The sequence below is a fragment of the Artibeus jamaicensis genome, unplaced genomic scaffold (assembly GCF_021234435.1).
Source record: "Artibeus jamaicensis isolate MK-2021 breed Jamaican fruit bat unplaced genomic scaffold, CSHL_Jam_final scaffold_847, whole genome shotgun sequence".
Classification (NCBI taxonomy): Eukaryota; Metazoa; Chordata; class Mammalia; order Chiroptera; family Phyllostomidae; genus Artibeus; species Artibeus jamaicensis.
In genome coordinates this window covers 26,040,003-26,065,938 of record NW_026522057.1, presented here as the reverse complement: position 1 = coordinate 26,065,938, position 25,936 = coordinate 26,040,003, and the positions used below count along the sequence as shown (strand labels likewise).

At 41.8% G+C, this 25,936-nt stretch overlaps 1 protein-coding gene across 5 annotated transcripts in view; it reads left to right on the top strand.

Moving 5' to 3' along the window:
- The window catches only part of KIF1B (kinesin family member 1B), a 139,869-nt gene that overhangs the window by 88,186 nt on the left and 25,747 nt on the right, over window positions 1–25,936 (top strand). For 3 of the 5 annotated variants that reach the window (XM_037165653.2, XM_053660343.1, XM_037165652.2), the window contains 13 exons: window positions 4,597–4,690; window positions 5,867–6,015; window positions 6,643–6,821; window positions 7,495–7,632; window positions 8,802–9,050; window positions 13,989–14,107; window positions 15,096–15,181; window positions 15,507–15,636; window positions 15,809–15,971; window positions 18,643–18,733; window positions 22,626–22,744; window positions 23,372–23,427; window positions 25,406–25,514. In XM_037165653.2, the coding sequence (XP_037021548.2) occupies window positions 4,597–4,690; window positions 5,867–6,015; window positions 6,643–6,821; window positions 7,495–7,632; window positions 8,802–9,050; window positions 13,989–14,107; window positions 15,096–15,181; window positions 15,507–15,636; window positions 15,809–15,971; window positions 18,643–18,733; window positions 22,626–22,744; window positions 23,372–23,427; window positions 25,406–25,514 (1,682 nt within the window). The remainder of the gene's footprint in view (window positions 1–4,596; window positions 4,691–5,866; window positions 6,016–6,642; window positions 6,822–7,494; window positions 7,633–8,801; window positions 9,051–13,988; window positions 14,108–15,095; window positions 15,182–15,506; window positions 15,637–15,808; window positions 15,972–18,642; window positions 18,734–22,625; window positions 22,745–23,371; window positions 23,428–25,405; window positions 25,515–25,936) is intronic. The other 2 variants (XM_037165654.2, XM_053660344.1) reach the window with 1 other exon arrangement.

Here is a 25,936-nt window from a genome sequence, read left to right as displayed (position 1 = left end):
TAATACAATGAATTTTTGTATATCCATATGTATATATTTTTCCTGAATCATTTGGAAGTAAGAAAGACACGACAGTTTACTCCTAAATACTTCTAACTGTATCTCCTAAAGTCAAAGGTATTTCCTTGATATCATCATCCCATCCAGGAAATTTAATACTGATTCAATATCATATAATACACAAGTTTATTTTCAAACTTCCCTGTCTATAAAAATATGTGTTAAAGTGTGTGTATTACAATCCAAGATCCAGCTGAGGTTCATGTATTGCATTTGGTGTTCCTGTTCCTTTTTTTAAATTTATTTTACTTACTTTTTATTTAATATATTTTGTTGATTATGCTATTACAATTGTCCCATTTTTTTCCTCCCTTTTATTGCTCTCTGCCCTGTACCTCCCTCCCACCAGCATTGCCCCACCTTAGTTCATGTCCATGGGTCATGTAAGTTCCTTGGCTTTGCCATTTCCCATACTATTCTTAACCTCCCCCTGTCTATTTTGTACCTACCACTTAATGCTTCTTATTCCTTGTACCTTCCCTTTATTCTCCCTCCTCCCCACTGAAAAGCTTACATGTGATCTCCATTTCTGTGATTCTGTTCCTGTTCTAGTTGTTTGCCCAGTTTGTTGTTTGTTTAGGGTCAGTTGTTGATATTTGTGAATTTGTTTTTACTGTTCACATTTTTAACCATCTTTTTCTTAGATGTGAGTCCCTTTAACACTTCATATAAGGGCTTGGTGTTGATGAACTCCTTTAACTTGACATTATTTGGGAAGCACCTTATCTGCCCTTCCATTCTAAATGATAGCTTTGCTGGGTAGAGCAATCTTGGATGTAGGTCCTTGCCTTTCATGACTTGGAATACTTCTTTCCGGCCCCTTCTTGCCTGCAAGCTTTTTTTTTTTTTTTTTTTAAAGAAATCAGCTCATAGTCTTGTGGGAACTCCTTTGTAGGTAACTGTCTCCTTTTCTCTTGCTGCTTTTAAGATTCTCTCCTCTTTAATCTTGGGTAATGTAATGATGATGTGCCTTGGTGTGTGCTTCCTCGGGCCCAACTTTTTTGGGATTCTCTGAGCTTCCTGGACTTCGTGGAAGTCTATTTATTTTCTTTGCCAGATTTGGGAAGTTCTTCATTATATTTTCAAATAAAAGTTTTCCATTTCTTGCTCTTCCTCTTCTCCTGGCACCCTTATGATTTGGATGTTGGAGCATTTAAAGTTGTCCTGGAGATTCCTTAGCCTGTCCTCTTTTTTTTTTTTTTTTTATTCTTGTTTCTTCATTCTGTTCTGGTTGAATATTTATTTCTTCCTTCTACTCCAAACCGTTGATTCGAGTCCTAGTTTCCTTCCCTTCACTGTTGGTTACTTGCACGTTTTTCTTTAATTCACTTTGCATAGCCTTTACTTCTTCCTCTATTTTGCAACCTTACTAAATCATTTCTGTGAGCATCCTGATTACTAGTGTTTTGAACTGTGCATCTGGTAAGTTCGTTATCTCTTCACTGCTTAATAGTATTTTTTTTGGAGCTTTAATCTGTTCTTTCATTTGGGCCATATTTTTTTTTGTCTCTTCATGCCTGCTACAATGTAAGAGGTGGAGCCTTAGTTATTCACCAGGGTGGGACAACCCATGTGGCCATGTTGTGGTGCTGTCTGTGGGGGAGGGGTCAGAGAGGGAACAATGCCACTTGCTCACTTCTGCGCCTGCTTTCAGTCACTTCTCCCATAAACAAATTTGGCCCTTCTGGTGCTGATTCTTGGGTTGGTGGTTTTGTGTTTGTTCTAGGACCCTGTGGGTCCCTCCAGCAGACTCTTCTGACACTGGGAGTTTCTCCTGCTCCCTCATCTCCTACAGGTTTTATAACGAGATGTTTTGAGGCTTTATTTCACTTCTCTGGAACCCTGGGTTGTGCATTCTGTCTCAATCCCCAATTGTTCCTCTAGGTTTATCTGCATGCAAATGTGGAACCGCCTGGTCTACCAGCTGCCACCTTGCCTGCCTCTGTCCTCCAGCCACCGTCTTGCTGCAAATCCCCTCTGCCCCAGCTGCCTGTCTCTGCCCCTCCAGGAACTGGTCCGGATGACTGTTTCTTCTTTAACTCCTTGGTTATTGCACTTCTATATAGTTCAAGTTTCTGGCACTTCTGGTTATTTTTTGTTTTTAGATTTGTTGTCCTTTTGATTGTGTGAGGTGGCAAAGTGTATGTATCTTCGCCTCCATCTTTCCGGGAACTGTTTTCATGTTTCTTTGATCTTTCATTACATTGTTATTTTTCAAGAGTCTAGGTCCCATTCTCACTAGATGGCTTGTTTCCCAAGATTAGAATTTAAACTCAACATTTTGGATAAGAATGCTATAAAAGTGGCATTGTGTACTTCTCTTGCCTCATATCGGTAGACATAACATGTCAATTTGTTCTATTAATGGTAACATTGGAGTTTAATAAATTTAGTTAATGTGATGCTTTCTACTTCTTTCTCTTTCTTTTTAATAGGGATCTAGGGTGACACTTGGGATTGTGTGAATATTCTGTCTTCCATCCACCTTTCACTCAATTGTTTTAACGTTTATTAATGACCCTTGCCTGATTCCATTACTACATCTGGGGTGCAGTATAGTGATTTTCTAATTGTTATTTCTTCTGCATTTACTGACTGGCTCACGCGCTCATGCACAGGCGCGCATGTTTTCTCTCTCTGTGTCTCTCTTTCTCTCTCGGTTAATAAGGGCTTTCTCTTTTTCTCTCTCCCTTCTTTCTGTATCACTGTGGACTTGTGGAGTCTTTTCATACTAAGAACAGGCTATATTCTTTTTCTGTTATTCTTATTAGTCGGTGGGAATCTGTGTCCTTTTGAAATGACCCCATTGGTCTTTGAATGCTCAGTGCTTTCTGGCACAAGGTATTCCAGGCTCCCCTGTACTTTCCTTGTTCCAAACCTGTCATTAGTCATTTTCTCAAGGGATGTTGGTTCCTTTTAGGGGGAATGGTATTTAGAAACCAAGATCTGGGTGCTAGGTATACTTCAAAAATAAACTTTCAAAACAGATTGCCTGTAATTTTGATAGTCTGTTCGTACTGTTTAAGAAGATTTCCTGTCCTGGCTGGTGTGGCTCACTGGTTGGGTGCTTGCCTTGGGTGCAGTGACCCAAAAGGTCACTGGTTCCATTCTTGGTCTTGGGCACGTGCCTGGATTGTGGGCCAGGTCCCTGGTAGGGGGTGTGCGAAAGGCTTCCACACATAGATGTTTCTCTCCCTTTTTTTCTCCCTCCTTTCCCCTCTCTGAAAAATAAATAAAATCTTTAAAAAAAGAAGAAGACTTCCTTATGTGTTTTGAAATGGTTCATCATTTCGTCCTGTGTATATATTCTTAAAATATCTTCTGAAGTATAAATCTGTTGATACTTCTCTTTTTTACTCTAATCTTCACCCAAGGACATACTCACTGACTTTAGAAAGAGAGGAAGACAGGGAGGGAAACATTAACGTGAGAGAAACATCAATCAGTTGTGTCTCATACACTCCCTGACAACATGGAGACTGAACCCACAACCTAGACTGGTTGTGCCTCGACTGGGAATTGAACTCGAGACCTTTTGGTCCATGGGATGATGCTCCAACCACGTGAGCCGCAGCAGCTAGAGCTGGGCAGTGTATTTTAAAATGCTGTGCTTATGCTGTCATTTGGTATTTTGCTATGCCAGGGTCTCTTTTCTTAATCTTAATGTGTTTTATTTATTTTTTTACAACAGCTTTTTTTCACTAATACTACAAGGAACATTTTCAGATATTTTCTCTCAATCTCTCCCCACCATGTAATTTTAATATCTCAGATATGTGGTATACCTGTTTGCATACCGCATGTATGTTTGTGTTTTACATAGAAAAAGAGTACATTTTTTTATCCCTCAAGCACAATTTTTCTTTCTTCAGGGTTATGCCCTCATTGAAACTGCATGGAACAAGTAGATGGAGAAATGAAGGATAAAACTGATTTGTATTATAATAATACATTTTTTATTATAATAGTATATTTAAAAACTCCAATTAAATGCTAATAGCACTGTGATTTTTTGTTTGCCTGAAGGCTAAACTCATCCTACAGCTGCTGAGATAGTAATATTTCTTCCATGTGGAAGGGAGTTCAGAATCAACAGTCCTAATTTTTTCTCATCCAAACAGCTAGATAATAGTTGCTGATACTTAGGATTTACTCTTTCCCAGTATTGCTTTCCCCTGGAATTGTTTGATGTGTCAAGGTACCACTTAAATGTATTACAACATTTAAGGGTCACCTGCATTTTCCCCCAAAGCTCCCTTCTCTCCCACAGTACCACATAAAGGACTCTCCTTGGATCTGAGAAAGCAGAGACTGCAGTTAACTTTTTGTTTTAAGCTTTTACACATTACAGACTATCTTGTGTCTTTCGTGGGGTTTTCCCCTAAGTATTTACCTTTATGTCTCTCTTTTTATTGCTTCCTGCCTCTGTCTTCTCTTCTGTTTTCTTTTGCTGTCTCTACTTTCCCCACGTTCCTTTCCTTTTCCTTTCCGCTTGTCTCCTCTCTCCTACATGGTGTTTCCTTTCTCTTCCTTCAGGACTATGAGAGTAAATTGCAGGCCTTGCAGAAGCAGGTCGAGACTCGATCCTTGGCTGCAGAAACAACGGAAGAGGAAGAAGAGGAAGAAGAAGGTGAAATCTAGTGACTGACATTTTTCTGTGTATAGCTTTTGGATCCATATTATCAGGTTCATCCTTTATCTGTGACCATAGTTGACCCTACCATTTATTGACATTTTACTGTACCAATTTGAAGATGATTTTCTACGGATGTTCAGTGCTGAGCATCCAGGCTGTGTTCTGTGAGGTTGGAGTGGGACTGTGATCCTCAGAACACAAGATTTCTGAGCGTAGTCTTCATGTAAGTCTCTTGGGCAGTTCACTTACACTTTCCAATATTAATGTCCACATGAAGTTCATATATGTGTATTGCATGTAAACACAGAGCTTCGTTTTTGTTAATATGTCCTATTCTATTCTCTGGTGTACGATTTGTGTCAGGGGTTTTCCGGTGAGGACTTTGAAGCATATCAATGTATATTGATAATGGACCACTCAATTCTTAGCTGGATTAAGGCTCCGTTCGTTGTTATTGCCTTATGTCACAGTGTAAACATTTGTCACATTTCATTTCTCCACTCAACCTCCCAGAAATTTCAGACTCCAAGTTAACTTTGAAGCAACTCTTAACTTATGTAGTGAATCCTTTATTTTTAAATATGTAGGTGAAATAAGACCTATTACCCTGTACCAGAAAGAAAAATAGATTTTGTGGAACTGCGTTTATACTTGGGGTTTGTTTACATTATAGTCCACACATTAGAGGTTATCTTAAAAAAAGAGAGAAATCTATTTCTTTGATTTACTGTTTTAAAATAAACAGGATTTTCAAAAAGTTTTCTGAAATGTATATTATAACTATTTTAATAATTTCAACAGAACTCAGTAAGCTTTACTAACAATAAGAAAAGCAAAAACAGCCCTGGCTGGTGTAGCTCAGTGGATTGAGAGTGGGCCTGTGAATCAAAGCATCACAGTTCGATTCCCAGTCAGGGCACATGCCTGGGTTGCAGGCCAGTTCCCAGCAGGGGACTCACCAGAGGCAACCATACATTAGTATTTCTCTCCCTCTCTCCTTCCCTTCCCTCTAAAGATAAATAAATAAAATATTTTAAAAAAGAAAAGCAAAAACAGCTGACTAGAGAAAAACTGGGAGTACCTTACTTGCCAACAGGGATGAGGTAGAGGAGGCTGTAGTTCCCACATTGTTATGAGATCACCGTTAAATACGCTTTGTTGCTCTTTCAGTTCCTTGGACACAACACGAATTTGAGCTGGCCCAGTGGGCCTTCCGAAAGTGGAAGTCTCACCAGTTTACTTCATTAAGGGACTTACTCTGGGGCAATGCCGTCTACCTGAAGGAGGCCAATGCCGTCAGTGTGGAACTGAAGAAGAAGGTATGGGCAGAGGGAGGGTGGGGGCCAGAGCCGAGCTTCACAGCGCTCTGGTGTGCATCCCGAAGTAACCTTTCCCTTGGGGGAACTCAGCTACGTTTGCTCTGAAACAGGTTTACGTGTGCCCTTATTTGGTATATGTGCCTGGAATATAATAGGTACTAATTACATGATTATTAAGTGAAAATTTTAAAATAACATGTTTTCTACCTTATTTTATAAATAAGGAGACTGTATTCCGGATGAGCTGGGGAAGGTTGTCGGTAGAAATATGCTTCTCATGCTGGCTGGCATGGCTCAGTGGATTGAGTGCCAGCCTGAGAACCAAAGGGTCACTGGTTCAATTCCCAGTCAGGGCATATGCCTGGTTTGTGGTCCAGGTCCCCACTAGGGGGAGCATGAGAGGCAACCACACATCAATGCTTCTCTCCCTCTGTTTCTCCCTCCCTTCCCATCTCTAAAAATAAAATCTTCAGAAAATATGTTTATCTGATGTTAATCACAAATTCTTTGTCAAACATATACTGTATGTTTGACTTCTTTTCCTTTGGGCATGATTATATCGCCTTATCTCTGAAGCTTACATGCTGAAAACAGGCCATTTAGCTCTGGTTTGTTCTTTCTGTGTAGGTGCAGTTTCAGTTTGTGCTGCTGACTGACACGCTGTACTCCCCTTTACCTCCTGAATTACTTCCCACTGAGATGGAAAAAACTCACATAGACAGGCCTTTCCCTCGTACCGTGGTGGCGGTAGAAGTCCAGGATCTGAAGAACGGAGCAACGCATTATTGGTCATTGGAGAAACTCAAGTATGAAATGTTACTCACGAAGCCAATTGTTTTATTTAGGAAGTAGTAATGGGCTCTAGGGGTGGTCCCTCAACCTCTGCTCCCTGAGTTGTTGCTACTGCTTCCTTGTTTGTGCTTCTAAATGCTGTCGCTGGCCAGTGGCACTGCTCTCCGTCCGTTTTCTTCTAAGTGAGTGAATCCCACTCAGCAAACACCTTTGTCATTTGTAGATAGGACTTATATTTACCTTCAGAGACTTATATTTTAAGTGTTCCAGTTTTATGAAACCTATTTACGTCTTAGATCTAGTAATTTTGATCTTTTCTGTCCTGGATCTCAGGATGACCGGTGATAAACAGGAAAGTTATAAAGCAGCTTCCTTTGCTTTTAGGATGATGAAATATTTCTCACTGTTTCAGTATATTTGAGACACACCATTGAACAACATTTCTCCCAGGACTCACCAGAGGCAACCAGAGGTTAGGTGGCCATTCTTGACTTTTGGTTGCTGATCTCTAGACTCAAAACACTTTGGGCACTGTTTTGGTTTCTGTACTTTTAGCCTTCCTTTTATTTAATATCATTAAGTGATGGGAGCAGCTTTTTTTTTAACTTTGCATGGAACATACGTCCAAAGTGAAATGTCATTGTTATCTTACGATATTAACCCAATATGTTTCTGTTTCCTCTGAAGGCAGAGGCTGGATTTGATGCGAGAGATGTATGACCGGGCGGGGGAGATGGCCTCCAGTGCGCAAGAGGAGAGCGAGACCACTCTGACTGGCAGCGATCCGTTTTATGACCGGTTCCATTGGTTCAAGCTTGTGGGGAGGTAGGTGATGATTTCATTTGACATGTTCTTTTTAAATAATAAAGGGTTTTATTTTAATTCTTTAAAACTGCAGCAAATTTTACAGAAATAAAAGAAAAGGCATATCCACCCGCCCCATGTAGTCTGTTCCACTCCCACACAACTGCTCTGTCATTCGGGGTATTTCCCTTCAGGTTTTTTTTCAACATGCGCATTTGTTTCGAGTCACAAACTTCCAAAGTAATTGACAGTCTTCCCAGACTCTCAACTCATTCACAAAATGTCTTAGAGTTGAACTAGATTCAAAAGAAAAAGAAAACCTGTGTTTATATCCGTTCAGTATCATAGTATGACTTATAGCTTATCAGACTGCACCCTGTGTAGGATCTGAAATGTCCTCAATTTTTTTTTTTTAAAGCAATTAATCTCACTTTATTCTTTGCTGGAGTGGATTAGTTGCACACATTGGTAGTCCTTTTGAGCCTCTTTTTTGTATACATATTTCAACATTTAACGAAAATAAATAGTGCCCTGTGAGTCCATATTGAGGCAAGTTCTTAAGAGGTTTAGAATTTAAAAAGCAGAGAAATGTAAGTTTTATGCTTAATGATTTCAGAATTTAAATTGTTTTTTAATTGCAAAATCTTCCTGACAGTTTTAAAGGACCTGAATAAAAGAGGAAGAGCTGTAGTCATAGTATTTTGAAATAAGACAAAGTCTTTTTCACTCTACTGTGTGAGTGGAATGTTTTTAAAGAGGTGAATTAGCCGAACAGCAAGGTACATCTTTGCCTTGCTGTATTCCAGTTCATGCATTTTGTTTTCTGCCTCTAGACGACTTGGGAAGTGGAGGGAAAATTTAGACATTATTTTACTTAATACTGAGTGGCTCCTTTATGGCCTGGCTGCTGATCTTTTGTACAAACCAGAGAATATAAACGTTTTAGGGCACACTGTTTACCTGGGGTATTCTACTCATGTGTTTCTTTTGCTTTTTGATTCTAAGGATCAGTCCTTGTTCCCTTTTACCTGAATCAGATGACTTATGCTTATTTTATCCTTTTGCTTTTCACTTGCTTTTACTGTGTTGATTCCTCAGTGGATTCTGTGCTGTTGGCACCTGTAGCTTCCTGTTTAACCAACTATTCCTCTCTCCTTGGCTGTGTCAATTGCGTCTTACCTGGTGTCTAGCTCCCCCATTTTCCATGGCTGTGTGAATGAGCGCCTTGCCGACCGCACACCCTCCCCCACTTTTTCCACGGCCGATTCCGACATCACTGAGCTGGCTGACGAGCAGCAAGATGAGATGGAGGATTTTGATGATGAGGCATTCGTGGATGACACCGGCTCTGACGCAGGGACGGAGGAGGGATCAGATCTCTTCAGTGATGGGCATGACCCGTTTTACGACCGATCCCCATGGTTCATTTTAGTGGGAAGGTTGGTGAGGTTACTGCGAGAAAGGCAAAAAGGGACCAGCTCTTGCTCTAAAGAGGCTCCTTGTACAATTTTGGATGATTTTGCTTTAGCCGATTCAATTCATGACATGCTGATCTGGCTAGAGAGGGTCCTCAGGCAGCGTTCGTGAGATTCTGGGTCTACCTGGTACAGCATAGGGCAATGTATGAAGACTCTATGGGGAGGACCCATTGTCTTAAATTGCCCAGTAATATTCTTCTAACGCAGGAAAACCCAGAGGAGAAACTGATTAAGGCCTAAAAATCCAAGGTTACAGGGTTGAAGAATGTCATTGTGGACTAAGGTTTCCTTTTAGAAGGAATGTGAGTAAGGAGGCATAGGTGACAACTTGAGAAAGAGAGCAGAGCAAGCCCAAGGTTAGGCTGAATGATTTGTGGCATCAGCAGGAATCGAGAGGACATAAGTGGAATTAGGAGTTACTTCTTCCTTAGTCTGTGAGTGCAAAAAACAATCAAGAACCCAGTTTCCTCTTCATCTAAAATGGATGCCTTTCTCTGGCCAGTTTCACTGAGCCTATCTGTGGATCTTTGGCTTCTGCTACAACTTTACCTATAGGCTTTGTGATGAGGAATTTCATAAAATTATCTGCTGGCACCGTCAACAATGGATGTTTGTTCACCAGTACATAGAACCGCTTTGTGGCGAGTTTAGCTCCCCAAACTGAGGCATTGTCTCTGGCTCCATCTGTCAGTGACGCAGACTCTCCTGCACACGTTCCTCATACTGGTGTCTTTGTCTGCATCCAGTCTCTGTGCCGAGGTAATTTTATTTACAGATGCAGCAGAGCAGCGCTCACTGGATTAACCAAGATGTATGTCCTGGTTTCGAGGTATCAAACTTCCTGGTTTCGAGGTATTAAACTTAATGTAATGGTTGATTAGAACCACCTACTGTTGAACCCTTTCAAAATGAGGGAATTCTGTCAGCCTTAAACGGATAAGCGCCAGTTATCTAAAAATTGAAGTGCAGTTGTCTCTTACTCAGTAGAAACATAAGGTTCTGACTCTTAGCTTATACTGTGGTGTTGGTTACCTGGTTAGAACAAAATAAATAATACAGATTATCACTGTTATGGAATGGGGGAAGTGAAAGCTTTTTAATAGAAATAAAGGCCTCAATCATGACTGTGAGTTGTAATATCAGTCTCAGGGTTTTACAGTGGCGAAGAGACATTTATTCAGTTCTTCCATGAATAAGCGTAAAGGGATTATATAACCACGGATCTTGTTTTCTCCTGGTGTGTTGCCAGGAACAGGTGCTTAGAATTTCAGAGAAGCTGATTTACATTAAAACTGAGAAAGGTAATTCTTTGTACAGATAATGGGACCATGACGCTTGCTGTATTTTATGGCTGCATGTGTCCATCAGCACATTTCCATCCTACACTGAAAGGGTCAGAAGTTAGAACCACGTCTGTCCAGAAACTGCTTGGTCCTGGTGCCAGCTACACAGCTTCTGAGTCTGCTCGCTGCAGTTCCGCATCGCCACACAGTGGGGGCGGGGAGTCATCACTTGGCTCGGTGGGAAGAACACTGACCTGAAGGTCAGGAGGAGCCTAGGTCCTACCTTTGGACTGGCAGCCTAAACTGATGGGCTCTCAAGTATAAACAAAGAGTTAGGTAGGGAAAAGGAGCCTTAAGGCCCATTTTTGTCTTTCAGATTCTGTCATCCACACTAGCAAAATGAGGTATCCTGGATCAGACTTCTGTCCAGAAGCATTTTGTATTTTGAATCAGTTGTATAGAAAACTTAAGTCATAGCCCCACTTAATGTGGAAATTTATTGGCTTAAGATAGATGTATTATTTTTCTCTCTATTTTATTTATTTTAATCATATCAGTTTTAAGTGTAGATATAAAGCAATCAACTTAACTTTGACTTTCAGATAAAATATTTATGGTGCCATAGCTCAGGAATTGACCTTTCCATTGTTTGGGTTCCCAGGTTCTAAAACCTGCTTTGGCTGGAAAAGAGGTTAGAGGAGTAGGCGAAATCAGCCCTCAGTCAAGTGAAGGGGAGCTCTTTATTTTCTTTCTTGCTACGTGTCTCATATGTGAACAGTTTATAACAGTTCACATCACCCAGTTATACAGTGATCACTGTACACGTAGGAGAAGCAACTTCTTTCCTATTCTTGTGACTCACAGGATTGGGTTTCCGCTATTGGCATGTAACTACAAATACAATTCACTTGTAAAAATTTCCAGTTTCTTGTGAAATTCCATTTGTAAGTTTTGTCCCTTGGCTGCCTCCAGTGAATTTTTATGTGAAAATTAAAAGAGCTTGTCCCTTTAGCTGTTCTCTTATAGCATGCTGGGATGTTATGAACCATCCATCATAATTTGGGATGACATGTAAAATATTTAAGCTACTCTTCTGAGTTAAAAGGGGGCAAAAGATGTTATTCTGTGACCTAACTACCTGACCTGACATTCTTTCTGTAACTAGAACCATAATCATGCTGATTTTCCTTTTCTTTATGTTGACAAAATTTGTTTCCCTTTTTGATGTAACTTCACAGAACTTCTGCTAATATATCCTTTACATCTTCCCCTCTTTCATCCTGTTCTCCTTCAGTCTGCTAGGTCAAGGTATAAGGACTCTCACGAATGTGGGGTAGTTACTGAAATTCCAGTTCAGAAACCTCAGAGCAGAGTTTCTATATGGCAGTGATACCCCTGCCACTACCATAGGATGTAGAATTCGATTTTCTAAAAGGAGAAGTCTGAAACAATACTTCTGTTCTTCCACATTTGGAACAGCCACTGCCATAGGCAGAAAGGGCAGTCTTGTCTTTAATGTGTGCTCGAACAGTGCTTCATTGTAATGTACGTGTGTGAACATGATATGCTGAGCGTTCAAGTGGCAAGCTTTTTCAAATTAAAAACAGGTATTCCTGTTTTTGAATAGCTATTTTTAAGTATAAGAAAGATAGCTGTTACAAGTTAAGCATAGTTATGAATCTAAATATGTTCTATATAGTGAATATTCATTGTGACTAATACTTTGAAAAATCAACCTAATATAAAGTGGGATGGCTTTGCTTCTCTATCTCTGGTGGAACCCATTTTTCTGGGAAAATCTTCCACCTATACTTACAGGTAGAGGACAGTTCATTTCCCCATTAATGTATGTACTTAGATGTTGAATTGCTCACCAGTGGCCAGCAAGACCAGACAGGGTTCCTGCCCTCATGGGTTTACAGTCCAGTGGATGAGACAAATTGCATAATTACATAAATAAGTAAATCGTAAATCATAGCAATTCTGGAGTTATGTGTGTTACTGAGATCATGTAACACTGGGGAGACCTATCATCAGAGATTGGTGTTTGGAAGAAGACTTCATTCAAGATGTGGGATACAGGCGTGAGGCAGGGAGTGGGGTTCAGAGAGGACCCCAATCTGAACTGGAGTGGGCACGTGCGGTGGCTATTTATGGCCAAGGCGTTGGAAGTGGGCACGTCTGGCTGGATCGCCATTAAGAGATGAAGGTGGTCTTGTACTGTGTGTTCACTCACTTCGGAAGTGAGATTATCCATTTGGTACCTTATGCCAAGTTCTTAGTCTTTAAACCCTGTCACAATTGTTGATGTTTGAGAGTCTTGTAAGAAGACTTTTCATTTTTTAATTTTTTTGTACAACAAAGCTTTAACTCTGTTTCTTAGCATTTGCCCTCCCACCTTCGGAGCAGACTGAAAGGGAAGTAGATACCATTTGATCCGATTTAATGTTCATTTGCAGTTCTTTTGTCATACTTTCATTCATATTTTATTTATGCTCTTAAAATTTTAACATTCGTTTTTCTGTGTTGTATTTTGTCAGTTTTCAGAATTGTTTTCAACTACTTTGAGTTGAAATCCCAAGAACCTGTTCATCTTCCTTTTCTCTGTTTTAAAGTAGATTTTTCAGAGCAAGAAAAAAGCAGACAATGTGCGTCATGTTGCTATGTTTGATTTCTCAGTGCACACGTTTACTCTTTGTCTTGTCTTGTGTTCAGAGACCAGCATGTATCAAGTGGGGAGACGGGAACAACAGTAGGAACTCCATTCTATTTCTTATTCACTAAGCTTTGTGATCACCAGTTTTTATTGCTTTAAAAAATCAATAACTACAAATAATGAAAGAAGAAAAAAGAATACACATGTGATAGGACTTAGTTCATTTAAAATAGAAAATGTTAGATCTGTAAACTGCCTTTTGTATATGCATTTCTGAGTCAGGTTTTGGACCTTAGCAGCAAAATCAGCCCTTTAGGCATCAGAAGTCTTCTCCCTTGGCATTTATCTTGATTCCCATCCAGAGTCTCCTATAAGCTGGCTACTCAGAAACTTCTGGCTTCATAGCCTCCCCCACCCATATGAGTCAATAACCCTGCCTAAAGATAATAGTCATTTCTTGGAGTAAAAAGAAAGACTCATAACACTGTGGCTTGGAATCTATTTTAGACCTATCTCAGTCACATTCTTCTGCCTTTTTTATCTCCTGATTTCTGTTTTATCTATTGGGAAAAAATAAATAAACCTCTTTATAATTCCTTACATTAAAAGATTAAGCTCCTTGATGGGCTCTCTTTTTCCCACCCTTATAAGTATTTATAGACTAGTATCTGTAAAGTCCACTTCCAATTGTTGCTCTTCTACCTACAGTGGTAATTTTTATTGGAAGTAACTAATTTGGTTTAAGTTAGTCTTTGTCAACTGTTACCAGGTGTTTGCATTTGTTTATATATTATCTGTGCTAAAAAGCAACTGGAGGGAGTCAGAGTACAGAGAGAGAGGTAACCTTAACTCAGGGCCTAGAAGCCAATCCAGTTTCACAAAGGTGTTTTCAATACATTTGACAGCCACTTCTCTGTCTGTGGGATGCTCAGGTGTTTGTCTCCCGGCTTCTGTCTCTAGGGCATTTGTTTACCTGAGCAATCTGCTGTATCCAGTGCCCCTGATCCACAGGGTGGCCATTGTCAGTGAGAAGGGTGAAGTGCGCGGGTTTCTGCGTGTGGCCGTACAGGCCATTGCAGGTAGGTGGCCCTCTTCAGACCTGAGAGCTGTAGATTCTTTGCCGGGAGACACAGCAGGCAGAGCTGCGTGGGCCACACCACAGTAACACATGCAGACTGCCATGGGTCTGTCTTGGAGAAAGCTTTTACTGCTTCCTTTCTGACTCTTCTTCCCAAGCACCAGAAATGGGCTCTGTTTAGCCTGGGCTACTGCTTCTGGAATACTGGGGTAAAGGGATTCCTTTAACTTGAAGGCTAGCTCTTGGATTAACTTTGTAAAAGTTATTTGCATTTTAAATAATGTATATTAATTGCTTCAGAAGTAATAAAGTATTTTCAGGACTTTTTCTTGCCTAGTTTTTCTCAGGATACCTTCTAGACATTTGTCCTTTAGCTATTATTTTGTAAGACATGGACAGATAGTCTGATACTTCATGATCTAGCCTACATTCTGAGGGAAGAATATGGCTATATTTCCTATAACATGCTTATATTTCCTGTAATTTTTCTGTCTTAATTTCTAAATGCTATGCTGTGTTTAGTGACTTTTCAGCTTTTCCCCATGGAAATTTGTAACATAATCACCAGTGTTAAGTTTAGGGAAGTCTCCATGAGTACAGTCTAATATTTTTAAATATTTATTGAATATAATAAATATTTATTCAATAAGTATTATTTAAAATAATCTTGCCAAGTAAAAGGATCAGTATTTTTAGTATGACCTTTGAACAGCATCAAGAATAAAACTGATTCTTCACTAATGAGTCTCACTGGAGCTAAGGGGGTTGGTAAAGGTAACAGAGTAGAGTTGAAAGCAGCTTATTTGACCTTCCTGCTTAGTTTTCTTTCTTAAGCAAAAGGGCTTGTCCTTTGGTGTCTCCTCTTCCATTAAAGTTCTCAGAATCTGAGGTTCCACTGCTCTGTTATTTATCTTATTATCCAGCAAGTGTTGTCCTCCCTCTGCCCCGTAGTCACATTCAGTCTTTGCTTTTTTTTTCCCCCTACCTAGCGGATGAAGAAGCTCCTGATTATGGCTCTGGAATTCGACAGTCAGGAACAGCTAAAATATCTTTTGACAACGAGTATTTTCATCAGGTGAGAAACCTTCCAGGAACAGGAACACCTGATGGAAGGAGAAGGAAGCAGATGCTTTGTAAGAAGGATGTTCAGCACTGGAGAGCAATTCTTCTACCTAGAACCGAAGAGTATAGGCAACCATAGGGTGTTTAATAGAATATGGGACATATCTAAGAATTAAAACAGGGATTTGTATTTTTTTCTGTCGTCTTTTCTCAGGCAGCTCTTAATCCACATAATTTTACAGTCCCTATTTTTCGTTAGGCAAATAACAAAAGAAAGGAAACGGGGCAATGTATTGTTGTACTGCTTTGTAATCTACCACCCCATGCCTGATTTTCAGAGTGACTTTTCTTCAGTTGCAATGACTCGTTCTGGTCTGTCCTTGGAAGAGCTGAGGATTGTGGAAGGACAGGGTCAGAGTTCTGAGGTCATCACTCCTCCAGAAGAAATCAGTCGAATGAATGACTTGGGTATGTAGACCCAGTTTACTCTGATCAGGGAGATTTTCAAAAAGACCAGCCATTGTCAAGGAGATGGTCACTTTCATTCACTGGGAATGGAAAGAATGTTCTACTCTCTCCACTTTGAAGGGCGTTCTGTGCATTATTTGAACCAGATGTGTGTTTATTTGACCCTCTTTAGACTTGAAGTCAAGCACTTTGCTAGATGGGAAGATGGTAATGGAAGGGTTTTCTGAAGAGATTGGCCACCACCTGAAGCTGGGCAGTGCCTTCACTTTCCGTGTGACCGTGTTGCAGGCCAGCGGGATCCTCCCCGAGTACGCAGACATCTTCTGTCAGTTCAAGTAAGCTGCCCTTCACTCTGCCTGTCTAGCCGTTGACCCCGCTGACGTCTCTGCTTTACATTCGGGAGGTACTAACACTCTGAGAAATGACTACTACCCGTCTCTGAAGTAAAACACTGTCTTCACTCAAGATGGGACTAGGAACTGGAAACCTACAGTGAAATGAAACAGAGTTCATGGTGGGGAGGAGCGCGGCCATGCCTCCTGCCAAAGGTGCTGTGGTGGACTGTGCCCTGAGACAGGCTCTGATCCAGATGAGCCTGTGTTAGTCTTACTGATGCTCTTTATGCTGAACCGTTTTATTAGTAAATCCGAAAGCAATGCGTTACTTGATTACTCATTATGCCTAATTAATACTTGGGAAACAAAATTTAAATAACATAATGAACAGTAATATTCTACTACATCAATTGAAAGGAAAAGGTAGTGTATGGAGAAGATGCGACAGGTTTCATTTCTCATCCACTTACTACAAGCTTTTTCTGTCCCGTAACCCTCTTGACTCTATTGTAGCTGCTTTCTTCTCTTGACCTCCCTAGGAAAACACTCTTTTGTGAATCTTAAGTTTTAATACCTTCAAGCATCAATATATCTTTGCAGTTTTGGGAAATGGCCACAGTACAGGAGAATGGCATCCCGTTTCTAAAGCCCAGTTTGCCAGGGGTGCCACCAAAAGGCTGCCTCAGAGTTCTGCCACCCCTCGCCTTCATGATGTGGTTTTCCTAGGTGTCCTGATACAGTTTACAAAGCATTGCTTTTATGTAGAGGTTGGCCCAGTCCTGAACTGAATGTGATTGCTGCAGCTGTAATTTTCTGTAACTGATAATCATTAAAATGTTATCCATCTGGTACTACTGGTTTTGCCCATTTCATGTGCTTTTACTGAAAGCTTCAAGTTCAGAGTGGGATGGAGTTGGCTGGGTGAATTGGTTTTCTGGAACTTTCACTGTTCTACGCAGGCAACTGATATATAGGGTCTAACACAAATAACGCCCCCCTTTTAAAAAAGATTTTAGTTATTTATCTTTAGAGGGGAAAGAAAGGAGAGAAATATCAATGTATGGTTGCCTCTCTCATGGGTCCCCTGGTGGGAACTGGCCTGCAACCCAGGCATGTGCCCTGACTGGGAATCGAACTGCGATCGTGTGGTTCGCAGGCCCGCGCTCAATCCACTGAGCTACACCAGCCAGGGCTGTAACGCCCCTTTTTAATTACAAAATTGTAAGCATGTAATTTTTTAACATAACAATATCACCCTCAAGCACACCATACGACATTTTAGGAGAAATGTTCAAATTAAAATGATAAATGCTTACTCCTGTATTATTACCCCACCAACCACACTCAAGTGGGTGTTACTTCTGCTGGACCCTGTGTTTGATGGGAAAAACCCACAGGGTTAACTGATGTCTGAAGTGACAGTAGTATGTTGACTTTTGTCCCTAAACCACCTAAAAAGAGCAGCATGTCTATCTGGTGTTCGCTCTGGAGGAAAGGGCATGTTGACTCGTGTTGAGAGAAGACTCAGACCCTTGTTCACGTCTTATAAACTCTCATCTGGCCTGCCTAGGGAAGACACGGTTGTAGAGCAAAGTGACTGGTTTCACTGTCGCCCGTGTGGAACCCCAGGATAGTTGCACCTGCTCCAGGCAGAGCACCGGAGGAGTGTAGGCCAGGGATCACCCCCTCTGCTGGGCACAATGTGTAGTCCTCAGGCTCAGTGATTTGGAAGACAAGGAGCTTATGGTCCTGGTCCCTCTGCCCCCTATTCAGAGTATTCTTTTCCCTTTTTTTTGTGGGAATGTGGGATGTCCTTTTGATGGATATTTCTATCTGACAGTAAATCTTAGTATTGAGGATCTTTTAAATCTTTGCTGCTTTTTATTTCAGACTTATAATAGGGAGGGAGAGAAAATAATAAAACCTCACTATTTGTAAGAACAAACGTAGCCCACTGATTCAACAGGTATTTGTTGAATGTGCTGTGGGAACACAACTATTTGGATGAGTTAGGACAGACTTTTTGCAAAGGGTGGCATTTGCATTACTCGTAGCTGGTCTGAGAGAGACTCCTGGGCAGACACTCCGCCCACAGGTTTTAGTGCTCCCTGTAGAAGCTTGAATCTGCCAGATCTCTTCTACACAAAACAATTTCATAATTTTCATTCCCAGTGAAAACCACAAAGGAGCAGGAGTTCAGTGAATTCGCTCTTCACGCCCTTTAAGGCATTTCTGCGTGTACGTCCCCATAGCTAAATGATCAGGGCCAGTGCATCTTTCAGTCGTTTTTGAAATAAAATCTAAAATGCTGAGTGATATGGAAAATGTTTTGACAAGTTCATGTAAATAATTTGCTCAATTAAAGACTCTGCTTAAGTATGTGTTTCTTTCCATATGATCCAATTTGAGCTCTTAAAATATTCAGGGGTGCCAAACTCATTTTCACCAGGGGCCACATCAGCCTTGTGGTTGCCTTCAAAGGGCCGAATGTAATTTAGGACTGTATAAATGTAACTAGTCCTTAACTTGGGGCAAGGAGCTCAGTGCTGCCACTGGGTAGAAATGAGGTGAAGGGCCGGTTCGGCCTGCAGGTCTTATGTTTGCTACCTGTGATACAGGTCCTGATGAAACCATTTAATGAAAAATTTTTGTGTCTTATTTTTCCATTAAGCTTTTTGCATCGTCATGATGAAGCATTCTCCACTGAACCCCTCAAAAACAATGGCAGAGGAAGTCCTCTGGGCTTTTATCATGTGCAGAACGTAAGTGGCATAGACATTTTTGCCAAATGTGTTGTGGGTTGGTGGTACCTTGAAGTGGCTGGTGTGAGGCTGTCATGTGTGGGCTCCCTTGGGTTTTCTCAGCCCAGGAAGGATGATAATCACAGCACTGTGCTAGGCAGGCTCTGTGGGGAGAGTAGACAATGGAGGGAGTGGACAGAGCAGCTGGCCTTCTCCAAATTACTGTGGTCCCCATAAGTAGTGTGTACGTTAATCTGCCAATAAAATTTTTCATCATTTTGAATGTAGTGCGAGGGTGTCAAACTCATTTTCACTGGGGGCTACAATAGCCTCGTGGTTGCCTTCAGAGGGCTGAATGTACTTTTAGGACTGTAAAAATGTAACTACTCCTTAACTAGGGACAAGGATCTTGGCACCGCCGCTGAGTAGAAACAAGGTGCCAGGCAGGATAAAACAAGGTGGGGGGCCAGGTTCAGCCCCGTGGGCTTTGTGTTTGCCACCTGTGATATAGTGAGTTGTTTTAGTGTTTCCTTCCTAGACACGTAGGCATTTTAGTATGAGTTTGTTAATGTATTTATTGTCCTTAAAATTGTAAGGTACTTACATTGTTCAGTTGCAAATAAGATAAAAACTATTAAATACCTTTGTAACTAAGATTCAGATTCTGTCTTCCTTGCCACTGATACTGTGATGAATCCATTAATGCCCTTTACAGCTCTTTCTTATGTGGAATAAGAAAACAGACCTCCCATCTCTTCTAGGAAGGTTCACTCAAACTCCTCAAGTCATCATGCTCATCACAATAGCTAACAGTCATTGAGAGCTTTTTTCCGTCAGTCACGGTTAGCAGTGTTTTTTGTGTCTTAACTCATGTAATCCTCACCTTCATGCCAGAGACTATCTTAATCCCCATGTTACTGCTGTGATAACCTAGGCACAGAGCAGTTGGGGTCAGCCAGGTTACAAAGCCAGGAAGAGGCAGAGACGAGGCTGAACTCAGCTGTGTGGCTCCGGCTTCCAGGATCTTCACCACCACACGAAATGGTCTCTCCTTCTCTTGTTAGCCGCATCTGCTATCTAAAGTACAAGAGGAAAGGACAGCTCCAAAGTGGAACAAGCAAATACAGAACACACTATTTTGTTTTTATTTTTAATTGTATAAACATGAGTATGCGTGTATCCAGTAAACATTGATTGGCTACTGTGCACCAGGACTGTGCTTGATGTGCTGGGGAATGCACAGATGAATCACAGAGGATCATACCCCGGAGAGCTCATAGTTAGGGAGATAAAATGCTCATTTAATCAACAGTAGCACAAGATCTAGAGACATTGGAAAGGTATTCATTAAATGCTATGGGAGGAGAGAGAAGGAAATGTAATTTCCATTAATAGAAAGGTGTTTTTTACTTTTTTTGTTGGGGGTGGATGGTTGGGTAGAGAAAGGAAGTGGGGGACTTCCCGGGAGGATATAGTGTAAATAAGAAAAGGTGGGTCAGCCCTGGCCGGGGAGCTCAGTTGGTCAAAGCATCGTCCCAGTACGCCAACTGGGGTGTGGGTTTTATCCCTTGTCGGGGCACAAACAAGAAGCAACCAGTGGGACTTCCACCAAGATGGAGGGATAGGTGGATGTGCCGTGCCTTCTCACACAACCAAGTTTAGAGACAACTAAATATTAGCAACAGAAAACACAGTCAGAACACGGAAAATTGAACTTTTCGGAAGTCCGTTAACAACAAATTCTTCAGCCTGACCGGTAAGGGGCGAAACCAGCGGCTGGTGAGGGGTTGCACAGGAGGACTCGGTCAGACGGACTCAGGCTCGGAATCCAGACGCGCGGAATCCAGGCGCAGGGTTGGACCTAGTGAGCGACCAAGCGAGCCACCAGGCGAGCGACCGCGGAGGAGACAGCGGGGAAGCAGTGCTGCGTGTTGACTGTGGTCGCCCATTTGTGCGCAAGCGGACAGGCGAGGGAGTGGGCGGTTGGACCGGGGCGGGCAAGCGGCAGGAAGGGCGCCACCATTTCCCCGCTCTGACCACGCCCCCACATACAGCGTCACAACCCAGCGACCTGGGAGTCCAAGGCACCACTTCTCACACTTAAAGGGCCAGAACAGACTGAAAATGTCGCAAGATCTCAAAGTCCCAGAGCCCATAGATCTAAGCGATGAAGAAATAGCAAAACTCTCAGACGCACAGTTTAAAACACTGGTCATCAGGATCCTCACAGAACTGGTTGATTATACCGACAAATTAGACAAATATATGAAGGCGAAACTAATTGAAATGAATGGAATTGCACAGGACACCAATAGCAATGAAAAGGAAACTGGGACTCAGATCAATGGAGTGGACCAGAAGAAAGCAAATAATGGCCAAACAGAAAAGAGTCAAGAAGCAAGAATTCAAAGAAATGAGGAGAGTCTTAGGAACCTCCAGGACATCTTTAAATGCTCCAACATCCGAATTATAGGGGTACCAGAAGGGGGAAAGGCACAGCCACCAGTGGAAAACTTATTTGAACAAATAATAAAGGAGAATTTCCCCAAGCTGGCAAAGGAAATAGACTTCCAGGAAATCCAGGAAGCTCAGAGAGTACCAAAGAAGTTGGACCCAAGAAGGAACACACCAAGGCACATCATCATTACATTAGCCAAGATTAAAATGAAGGAGAGAATCCTAGAAGCAGCAAGAGCTAAGGGGACAGTCACCTACAAAGGAGTCCCCATCAGACTGTCAGCAGATTTCTCAAAAGAGACCTTCCAGGCAAGAAGGGGCTGAAAAGAGGTATTCCAAGTCATGAAATCCAAAGACCTACAACCAAGATTGCTCTATCCAGCAAAACTTTCATTTAGAATGGAAGGACAGATAAGGTGCTTCTCAGATAAGATCAAATTCAAGGAGTTCATCATCACCAAGCCCTTATTATATGAAATGTTAAAGGGACTTATCGAAGAAAAAGAAGTTAAAGAAACATGAACAGTGAAAGGACAACAAACTCACAGTTATTAACAACCACACCTAAAACGAAAGCAAACTAAAAGGACAGCTAGATCAGGAGTGGAAACATAGAAATGAAGATCTCAAGGAGGGTTAGCAACAGGGGAGTGGGAGGAGGAGATGGGGGGAGAAGGTACAGAAAACAAGTAGCATAGACGGTAGATAGAAAATAGATGGGGGGGCAAGAATAGCATGGGAAATATAGAATCTAAAGGACTTGAGACACATGGTCATAAACTAAAGGGGGGGTAATGGTGGGGATGGGGGGTAGGGTGGAGGAGAATGAAGGGGGGAATAGGACAACTGTAACAGCATAATCAATAAAAAATTTTTTAAAAAATCACATACATGTCAATTAAAAAAAAAAGAAGCAACCAGTGAATGCATGGATGAGCAGAATAAAAAAATCTCTCTTTCCTCCCCTCATTTCCTTCTCTGTCTAAAAGAATAAAATTCTAAAACGGTGGGTAAGATTTGGCATCAGACCTGGCACGTGGTCAGCAGTCAGGTCTTCCTTAGTGTTGTTACTGTTTTTGAGCTGGGCCTTGAAGTCTAGGAAAGACTTAGGGGCACAGACATGTGGAAGGCCTTGCAGGGAGGGCTGCAGCCTGGGGCCATCTTCAGGCACAACCGAGGGGACAGTGGGTGAGTTTGATTAAGCTGAAACAGTAAGTGTGGGAAGGGCAGCAGGGGGCAGTTCAGGTTGGTGCTGGAGGGTTTTGAATACCTAAAGCTCAGTCAGGTTACTTCAGAACAAAAGCCAGAGAGGAGACCCTGGCTTATCTTTGTGTGGGAGGCTTGCGCAGTAAAACACCCAGCACATACTGAAAAGTGCTAAAGTTCTGATTGCAGCAAAACTGTCTGTTTTCTTACGATAAATCTTTCCCTAATCTAGCTTGGCTTTATTCCTTAGATTGCAGTGGAGGTCACGGAATCATTTGTGGAATACATCAAAACCAAGCCTATAGTATTTGAAGTGTTCGGGCATTATCAGCAGCACCCAGTTCACCTGCAAGGACAGGACCTTAACAGGTTAGGGCTAAATGAGCAAAGATTTTTGTTTTTGTTATCGTTGTTATTGTCATTTTCTGGAAAGAAATCTTTTGAGGGATTCAGATAACTAAATAACAGTGTATATGTTGCCCATTGTTTCCTCTTCAGAAACTTCACCACCTTTCCTTCTGTGAGCCACATAGTCACTAATTGTAGGTAGAGCAGACTGAATTATTCTCGGGTGATCCTGAGTACTGTTTTTGTAGGAAGACACTTTGAATAGGACCGAAAGGTGAGGTGACAGAGATAAAACATGAAACTGTGTGTAATTGTTCCTAACCACCCAGAACTTTTTGACACCTAAGCTCTAAGTGGAGACATCAAAATCGGTGAGGAGCGCAACGGTGGGGACTTTGGGATAATGGCAGAGTGTCGGTATTAATGGAAAAATTCCCTATTTCATTTATTATCTGTGACTTAGAAGGAGGCTTTCAGTAAAATATGTCTGAGCCTCAGTTTTACTCTGTGGAATCATGTCTAGAATCTGATACTGTGCTGCAGTCGAAAGTACAAGCCATTTGTGTCTAAAGAAGGCTTAAACATGCCATTATTGTTACTGTGACATCCTTTTCAGTCTCTGAGATCTCCGTCTTCCTTCCTCCGCAGTCCGCCTCAGCCATCGCGACGGTTCTTCCCTCCGCCCATGCCACTCTCCAAGCCAGGTGAGCTCTAGCTGCATTCTTTGCATGCTGTTCTCTGAGTGAATACCTCTCTTATTCTGATGACTTTTCAGATAAAAATCATATTTAAATTCCTGCTCCACTTCTGTGCATCCTTACATATCCTTGTGTCTACCAGGAACTAGAATTTTTGGCTCCCAATTTAAAATAAGAAGTAAGAAACAGTGGGGCTCTGTTGCTGCCAGTTCTCTGGTCTTCTTATTGTCAGTTTTCATAAGCTCCGTGTTCCTAAGTCTCTCTGCTTTGTGTGCAACTCCCCATAACTGCCTGGTGACTGGGCTTTTCTTTACACATTAAATATATCCTGCATGTTCATTTATCTTGTTTTGATTTTTGTTTGTTTTCACCCTTTCCCTTCATTGCCCACATTCCCGCCCCACCCTGTGCTCATTCTCCACCCTCTGTACTGCTCATCTCCATCCCACCTCAGACCCTGAAAGAAAGGTCAGACTGGCCCGATTTCTCGTGTCTGGCTGTGTGAATGCGCATGTGTGGGACGTATTTTCTGAGCATCCTCCGCTGCTGCCGCCTTCCAGGATGGGGCCGACCCTGTGCCACCTCCTCTTTCTCCCAGTTCCCAGCTGCCAGAGCAAGAGGGAACCTAAACCGGAGCTCAGTTAGCTCTGCCTAGATGTAGAACCATCCTCAGGGGCTGGTCCTGAAGCCTGGCTCTCTGCATGAAACAGCGGCCTTCCCGTTTGCTACCTGAGCTGAATGTGAAGTTCACAGTGACAAGATCCTGTCACATTTGCCTCAGAGAGATTTTAGGAAGCACCCTGTCTAGGGTGAGGGCTGCTTATTTTTGTTCGTTTGGTGTCTTTCAGTTAGTATTTTTAACTGTAAGGATTTTTGCTATTACATGGTTTTTGTTTTGTTTTTTAATGCTTCTGGTTTTGCTTTCTGACCCTTAGGTGACTGCCAGAATCAATAACACTATTTTCCTCCTAACTAGCATCACCAGCCCGTATGGAATTCAGCTGGGGTGGGTAATGCCAACAGGCTACATGTGTGAACAGTGCTGAGTTACTCATAAGGCCCCTTTAGCTCTCCTGTGTCAGGGGACTCTCATACTACGTTTTTGAGATGGCAGGTGAAATATTATGATCTGCAGTTTATAAATAAGGAGACAAATGCCCAGAGGGTAAGCGACTCAACCAAAGTCACACAGCTCTTCAGCGGTTGAACAATAATTAGATCTCAAGTCACTTGACTCACATTCCAGAGTTCTCAGGTTTTGAGCCGAGAACCCTCTTTGCATTGCCAGATTTCAGAGTTTCTATGTTGTGTTTCAAGATGCCCATTATGTAGAATCCGAAATTCTTGAAATACTGGGTTCTGGCTAATGTATTTCATCGTAATGCACAGTTAACATGGAATTTAAATCTAAAGAAAATGTGTAATGAGAGATTTACAAAATCCTGTATTTAGAGGTCATAGCTATGGTTCCCAAACTTGTCTGCGCATTGGAATCACCTGAGAAGTTTTAAACCTCTAGGGACTGAATCCCAGCCCTAGAGATTGTGATTTAATGGCCCAGGTGCAGCCAGGTGCAACCATCTTCAACATCCCTGGGTGATTCCCGTGGGCAGGGAGATGCAGGAGCCACTGGGTTGGAGGATAGGTCTGTCCTCTCTGATCCCAGCTCTGAGGTGCAGGGCCCTGTGAAAGGTTTCTAATGGTTTTGTGAGCACATTCACTCTGCACAGAACCTGTTTTCTTACCGTTGGAAACAGTTGTTGAGAGGGAGAAGGACCCCGACCCTCCCCTCTCCTTGTTCTCTGAATGTAGAGGTTGTGGCCTAGTTGGTGTTGCAGTTTCTCTGGGTCTTCTTCATTGAAACCTATCCCCTGACCCTTGCTGCCTTTCCCAAGTGTGTCCTTGAAGACTGACATTCGAGAAGTGTGTGCTTTTACTGAGTAGACTTGGATCAGATGTTTACTTTTTCTAAAATTTTTAAAAGTTCCAGCCACCAAGTTAAACACCATGAGCAAAACTAGCCTTGGCCAGAGCATGAGCAAGTATGATCTTCTGGTTTGGTTTGAGATCAGTGAACTGGAGCCTACAGGAGAGTAAGTACAAGTTTCTAAACTTTTAAATACGACAAAGTATTTGTCTGTTTCTTTTTAAGAAAAAGGCAAAGTTTTTCAAAATTAGAAATTCTAATTTTGAGACTGTCTTCTTATATTCAGGTTCATGAATCATTGTCACTGTCAGATTTAGTTTTGAATTGACTTTTGGTGGTCTTGATATTATTCTCTGAGTCAGGTGTTTGTCAGAGAACTGACTATTGGGTTGGTCAAAAAGGTTGTTTAGCCTGGCTGGTGTAGCTCAGTGGATTGAGCGCAGGCCTGCGAACCAGAGGATTGTGGTTCTATTCCTAGTCAGGACACATGCCTGGGTTGTAGGCCAGTTCCCAGCAGGGGATGTGCTAGAGGCAACCATACATTGATGTTTCTCTCCCTCTCTCCTTCCCCTCTAAAGATAAATAAAT